This window comes from Monodon monoceros, unplaced genomic scaffold (genome assembly GCF_005190385.1).
Source record: "Monodon monoceros isolate NGI ecotype Baffin Bay Population unplaced genomic scaffold, NGI_Narwhal_1 Super_Scaffold_2, whole genome shotgun sequence".
Lineage (NCBI taxonomy): Eukaryota > Metazoa > Chordata > Mammalia > Artiodactyla > Monodontidae > Monodon > Monodon monoceros.
Genome location: NW_021703776.1, coordinates 65,527,758 through 65,535,074, shown reverse-complemented (window position 1 = coordinate 65,535,074; position 7,317 = coordinate 65,527,758). Strand labels below are relative to the sequence as shown.

The following is a 7,317-nucleotide window of genomic DNA, read 5'->3' as shown; positions in this document are numbered from 1 at the left end:
ACTTAGTTGTGATAAATAGGAAAAGCTCCACCCCATTTGTTTTTGTGTTTATTTCTGTATTGATCATCCTGATTCTGCATCATTTCTTCATACTTTGCTTTCCACATTCCCCATGCCAATATGTAACAATCATGGTTTTTTAAACCTACTGTTGAAAATTCTCACAATATCTGTGTGATTGCTAAAGAGTCAAGTAGAAGGTCTTTGTAAACTATTTCTTCAGCTTCAGCTAACTCTGTTCTCCAATGCACAAGACATATCTTGAGCTGAAACTCTGGAAGACATCCATATAAGCTTTGCAAGGTGATGGCTGTGATGTTACCTAAAAATGGTCCTTCTCATGCCTCTGCACCTCATCTAGCTCTTCAGAACCTTTTCCGCCTCAGTTGTCTTGTGATACTGTTTTGAGGAAGGTGGAAAATTCTTTTTTGGTAGGAATAAAGAAGCATCCGGGTTGGGGAAAAATGTATACCTCATTCTACAGGAATCCTGTGGCATATTGTGTGACATGGAACCTTAATTGTAGCTGCTCAGCACTTTTTTCCCTCTTCCCTGATTTCACACAGGGCGCACTCATTCTTTCTGCACCCCTAATGCCCTGCCTTCTCAAGCATTTTTCCATCCTGGGCTTTTTGCATGCAGTGATGTGAGGGGAATTCTCAGCTTAGTTTAGTCATATGATGAATCAGAGACACAGAATTAAGAATTTATCAGGGATACATACTTCCAGTGAAAGATGCATATCTAGGCATCTACAGCAAGAAACTCGTGGGTTATGCAAAATTCTTTCCAAAGGAAACAGGAAAAAAGGTTAATAAAACTTTACAAAAGTGATTGTGTGGTAGCAAAATGCATTTGTGAAAAGCGAAAATATGCCATTATCAATGTCCTGCTGAGAGAAGAGTTGACTGAACTATACCCAACTGTGATAAAGAACTCACAACGATCCCAGGCCTTCCAAGGGAGAAATTAAGAAAGGGGTATAAAGTTGCCTGAGTTTGCTTAGCTTGTCAAAAGGTGGGGGGCACTCTTCAAGCCTCACTCTTCTCATCTGTACAGAAAGGGGTCTGGGCTAAATCAGTGATGCTCCAGCTGTGCTCCAGCAGGCCTTGTGTCTCTGTGGTGACACAGAGATGGGGCAGGTGGGACAGGACATCCTATCCAAGAGCCAGAACAGTTCTAACTCTTTTACATATTGGAATTCACAGAAAAAATCCACTGAAATAAAGGTTTAGTAACTGTATTAATTTCCTTGGGCTGCTATAACAAATTACCACAAACTTAGTGGCTTAAAACAACAGAAATGTATTTTCTCACAATTATAGAGGCCAGAAGGCCAAAATCAAGTGTCAGTAGGGCTGGTCTCCCTCCAGCAGCTTTAGGGAGATTCTGTTCCTTGCCTCTTTCAGCATCTGGTGGCTCTTGGAATTCCTTGGCTTGTGGCTCTCAGTCCAATTCCTGCGTCAGCTTTCACATGGCCTTCTCTTCTTCACATCTTCTACCTTTCTCTTCTTTTATGAAAACACTTGTCATGAATTTAGGTTCCACCCTAATCCAGATGAGAACATCTGGAGAGCTTTAAATTAATTACATCTGCAATGATGGTTTTTCCAAATAAGATCACATTCACATGGTCTGAGTAGACATATCTTTAGTGGGGCCACCATTCAACTAACTACAATATCAAAGAGAATTTAATCTAAACAATATTTTAAAGGTTCCTTTTATATATATTTTTTCAAACTATGGATTAACACATGCTTGCTGCAATAAATAAAACTTACAAAGATGTATAAAGAAAAAGCTAATTATCTATCCCCCCCTTTCTGCTTCCCTCCAATTTCACCTCTTTCCAACAATTCTCTCCAACTCATCCAGATTTACTGACCTTTCTTCCAGTCGATCTGGTAACCCATGTTAACAACCCTGTGTTTGTACCTCCATGCTTTATTTCAGGCTCATGTAATTACACACACAAAACACACACACACATACATACAAGCATATACACATATATCTGCATTGATAAGGAGTTTGAAATTGATTATAAAATTTGTATCATACTATACACACTCCTATGTATCTTACTTTTCTCTTTAAAAAATGCCTTGAGTACATTGCTCTAAATTAACTAGTATAGTTCTAGTTTTAATTATTTTTTATTATTTTTAATGGATGCATAGTAGCATTATATTCCACAATGTGGACAAACCAATATTTATTTCAAGCTTTCCCTATTAGTGGGCATTTATTATATTTCCAACTTTCTGTATTTTTACCCAACTGAAAAATTCTGTAGTACATAATCCTTGTACATGCAATTTTATAAGCTGGTGATTTTATTACTATATACAACTATATAGTAATTTGTATTACTATAAATTCCCAGCAGTAGGACTACGGATCAAGAATGCATGTATTTTTCATTTCAGTAAATTGGTACCAGATTGCTTTCCCAAAAGACTGCAAAATTCCATTTGTCTACCAATATATGAAAGTACCCACTTCCTCATATTACAACCAGCAATAACTGTTATCATTCTTTCCACATTTTTGCCATTCTGATGGGTGTAAATAACACTAATTTTTATTTAATTTGCATTTCTCTCACTACCAGTAATTTTGAGCATCTTCTCAAATGTTCATTGGCCATTTGGATTTTATCTTCTATGAAATATTTATCTCTATTCTTTGTTCCTTCATCTCCTAGGTTGATTATTCATCCTTTACTCACTGAATTGAAATACTACTAACTTTATCATATATTGAACTCTCATATACACTGGAATCATTTAACCAATTTTTATCTAGTTTCCTAGTTTTAGCACAACGTCACATTGATCTTTATTACAATGGATATTGTATTTCTAACGATGATAAGGTAGGTAGTTTATCCCAGCTCTTCTTTATATTTTTCATGAATATTCTCAGGCATTTACTATTTCATATTGGATTATTTTATGAAATCCCTCTCAAAATAAAATTCTCTAGAGTCTAATTAAAACTGCAATGAATTCGTATTTTAATTTTAACAGAACTGAGATTTTTATTGTATCTCATCCTCCAAGAATATTGTGTCTTTTCCATTTTTTTAAATATTATTTTGTATAACTCAAAGATTTTATAAGTGTTTTTGTAAAATTCTACTCTTGGTAAATGTATTTCTAAACATTTTATGCTTGTACTGTTATTTTAATGGATTTTCCCCTATTTTTACTTTTAGGTTTTGTTAACTGAGAGAAAATCTATTCCTTTACTCTATTTCATCTTCTACTTGTTTATCTACACAATTATTTTCTTCATACCATTCTTGTGTTAGAATTCTTGGCATTTTTAAATATATAATCATATTCATCAGTAAAAAAGAGATGATTTAATCTCTTCCTTTCCAGCACTTTATCAAATGATCCATGTTATAACATCTGTTATAACTGCAAAACTGTTGAGTATTAACAGCAATAATGAGCATTTCCATCTAGTTCCTGATTTCAAGTGGCATGATTTCAAGGTTTTAAAAGTAATTTCACTCTATTCATATTTTACCCTAGGGTATCCTTCGAAATTTTATCTAACATGCTTTCAGCTTCTCTTAAAATGATAAGGTTCTTTTCCTCTTTTAGTTTGTTGATTAGACAAATTACAATAAGATTTTTCTGATATTGAACCACCTTTGCATTTCTGGATAAATTCTAGTTGGTCTTAATAAATCCTCTTTTAATACAAAGCCAGATTTTATGTGAAATTTTTTAATGTTAGTGTATCTAAATTCATATGCGTAATTGGTTTATAGTTTTTGATTTTGAAATACTTTTGCCAAATTTGGGTATTAAAGTTGTGCTGTCTTCAAAAATGATTTGATGAAATTTCCATCTTTTTATTGTGTAAATTAAGTAATACGAGAAATAGCTGTTCTTTTTTTGTTTTTGCTGTACGCGGGCCTCTCACTGTTGTGGCCTTCTCCCGTTGCAGAGCACAGGCTCCGGACGCGCAGGCTCAGCGGCCATGGCTCACGGGCCCAGCCACTCCGCAGCATGTGGGATCTTCCCGGACCGGGGCATGAACCCGTGTCCCCTGCATCGGCAGGCGGACTCTCAACCACTGTGCCACCAGGGAAGCCCTAGCTGTTCTTTTGAGATTAGTTAGAACTCAGGAAAATAACTGGTCATGATACATTTTTCTTAATGTGATAAAAATATACATAACAAAATTTATCATTTTAACCACTTTTAAATGTACAATTCAGTGGTGCTAAGTACATCGCCAGTGTTAGTCAACCACCACCACTATCCATTTCCAGAAACTTATCATCACAAACAGAAACTCTGTACCCATTAAACAATAACTCCACATCCTACCCTTTCTCCAACCCCTGATAACCTCTATTTTACTTTCTGTCCCTATGAATTTGCCTATTCTAGGTACTTCATATAAGTGGAATCATACAATATACATCTTTTATGTCTGGCTTATTTAACTTAGCATAATGTGTTCAGGGTTCATCCATGTTGAAGCATGAATCAGAACTTCATTCCTTTTCAAGGCTGAATAATATTCCATTGTATGTATATACCAAGTTAGTTTATTCATTGATCTGTTGATGGATTTGGGGTTGTTTTCACCTTTTGGCTATTATGAATAATGCTGCTATGAACATTGGTATGCAACTATCTTTTTGAGCTCCTGCTTTCATTTCTTGGGGGTATATACCTAGAAGTGAGATTGCTGAATCATTTGGTTTATGTCTAATTATTTGAGGAACCATCACTCCTTTCCTTAGTGCCTGCATCATTTCGTATTTCCACCAGCAATGTGCAAGGGTTCACAATGCTTTTTTTTAATGATATAACTTTAATCACCTTTTTCACTTCTTCACTCATAATTGTTTTACTCTAGGTCTGTACTTCTTTATCAATTTTGGTATGTTTACTTTGCTTGGAAATCAGTAATTTTCTTTGGAGTTTCAAATATCTTCCATCCTCTTCCCCTTTTATTTTACCACTTATCAAAGGAATTTAGGCTATAAATTTTCTCTCTGAGTTTTTGCTGTCCTGTAGGTTTTGATATCCATCATTTTTTTTACTGTTTTTAAGATAGTTTGTAATTTCAGTTTTCATATGGTCTTTGGTCCATGGGCTAACCAGGAGTGCATTCTTAATTTCCAAGTAGATTGGGGGTTGGAGGAAAAAAGAAAATCACTATTTCATTATCTCTTATTTTAACATGGTCAGAGAGAGTAGTCTGTAAAAATCTTGCTTTTAAAATTTTGTCAAGATTTGCTTTGTGGTCAATCACACATCTATTTTTGTGAAGTTTCCATAGACATAGAAAAAAATTTTATATTCTCCATTCAAGAGATATATGTTTCTGAATTTTTCTTTTTGTCTTGCTCTCTCTATACAAGAAAATGTGTTGATATCATTATTCAATTCCCTTATAATCTCGTATAATTCTAAAAATGGGTATTTTAAGGTATCCCATTATAACTGTAGTTTTTTGTAATTTATCCTTGCACATCTAATAGATATATCTTTTTATATTTAGCTATTATGTGGTCTTTGGGTGTTTTCATTGTGTGGTTTTCAGATTCTTCATAAACTGTTTGTTCAATTTATCACTTTATTATTGCAAGATTCCCCTATATTGATTACTACTTTCAACTTTACATACCTCTTTTCCTATTATTAACATAGTTTCTACTATTGCCATGCCTGCTTTCTTTTTTCTTTTTCTTTTTGTGATTTCCTTCACATTGGCCTTATTTTCATCCCCAAGGTAGATACATCCTTCTTCCTCTTGCTCTAACAGATGATAAGCTCTAGAAAGTAGCTGACTGAGAACTGTGTCTCCTTTAAGCCACAGTATTTCCAGAATCCTCTCACCCTCCATTGCTTTACTACTAGATTATTTCTCTTATTCCTCTATACTTCTATATTATCTTACCTAAGTAGAGGGGGAAAAATCTTTACAGAGAATTAGGAGAACTGAGTTTTTAATAAAGCTCTGACAATAGCTGTGTGACCTTAAGCAAGTCAATTAATGTTTTGAGAACTATGGTCTCAGTTGTAAAATATCCAAACTGATAAGATGGCCTCTAGGGTCCTTTCCAGTTCTGCAATTCAGATTCTACCATTCTAGAGAGGAAAACTCAAGGAGGGAGAGGAAAGATATGAAGGTAGCACAGGTCAGGTACAAAAGGTCAATTGCAAATTTTGAGGGCTAAGCACAAAGATAATCTTTTGTCTTAATTATGTACCAAAATATTATATGCAAGGCTACTATATAGCATTGCTAACTTTTAAAATTATGAGTATGAATTGGGCTATATGTCTCAGAGATAATTCTATGGTTCATTTAGATATCTATTAACGTAAATTGAATACCTTAAAATTACATATTGGTCTCCATAATTTTCTAATTCAACCCGTAAGTGATGAACAGCCATGCATTTGAGATGTACCTATGTCTGAGAGAATTATTTTGTGTCCATATTCATTTCAAGTCACAGTACACTTCTTATTAGCCACTGCAGCAAAAATCAGAAACAAATTCCATTGTATAATAATCCTCCTCCCTCCAAAGTTTAATGGGGAGAGCCAGTTAAATTGTGCAGGGTAAGTTTTCACATCCACTCACAAGAATTGCAATATTTCTCTTCTTTATCAGAAGGAAGGAGAGTGTGGCCGGAGCAATCCCACGGATTTCCGGTAAATCTTAACACTTAACTGACTGTCCCAAAGCCTGTCTACAGTCCAACAGTGAGAATTCTGGAAAACAAGTTACATTCTAATGCTTCAGTCTACATTGTCTCTTATGTAGTCTGAATGTTCGTAGAATCCAAAGTCAAAGCTAAGATTGTTTCTCCTGGAACATACGTAGACCAGACCCGTGTCTCCATTCTAAAGACTGTGTGATTCAAGAGTATTTAAATCAGTAGGCTTTACTGAGTGCCTATTATGAGCATTGTTTTACTTTAAACACACAATATAATGAAGTAGTAAACATATAAAAACATGGAAGATTTGATATCTATCCTTGAGGAACTTACAACCTGACTCAGGAAATTAAAAAGAATACTGTACACAGAAACAAGAAAAATAGCTACAAGGCAAAATGAAATAATCAAAATGTCACTGTGGTGCTCGCTTCGGCAGCACATATGCTAAAATTGGAACGATACAGAGAAGATTAGCATGGCCCCTGCTCAAGGATGACACACAAATTCGTGAAGCGTTCCATAGTTTTGGGACGAAGTGAGAGAGTGGCATTGACATATATACACTACCAAATATAAAATAGATAGCTAGTGGGAAGCAGCTG

General features: G+C 34.9%; 1 protein-coding gene and 1 non-coding gene across 2 annotated transcripts; both read left to right on the top strand.

Moving 5' to 3' along the window:
- Positions 1–464: 464 nt before the first annotated feature.
- CUNH7orf66 (chromosome unknown C7orf66 homolog) lies at positions 465–834 on the top strand. Its single transcript, XM_029233061.1, is given in 2 exon segments — positions 465–698; positions 700–834. Coding segments are annotated over 2 exon segments (369 nt in total).
- Positions 835–7,135: 6,301 nt separating this feature from the next.
- On the top strand, positions 7,136–7,242 carry LOC114902158. Its single transcript, XR_003795384.1, has one exon. It is a non-coding gene; the product is annotated as a U6 spliceosomal RNA (small nuclear RNA).
- Positions 7,243–7,317: the final 75 nt, after the last annotated feature.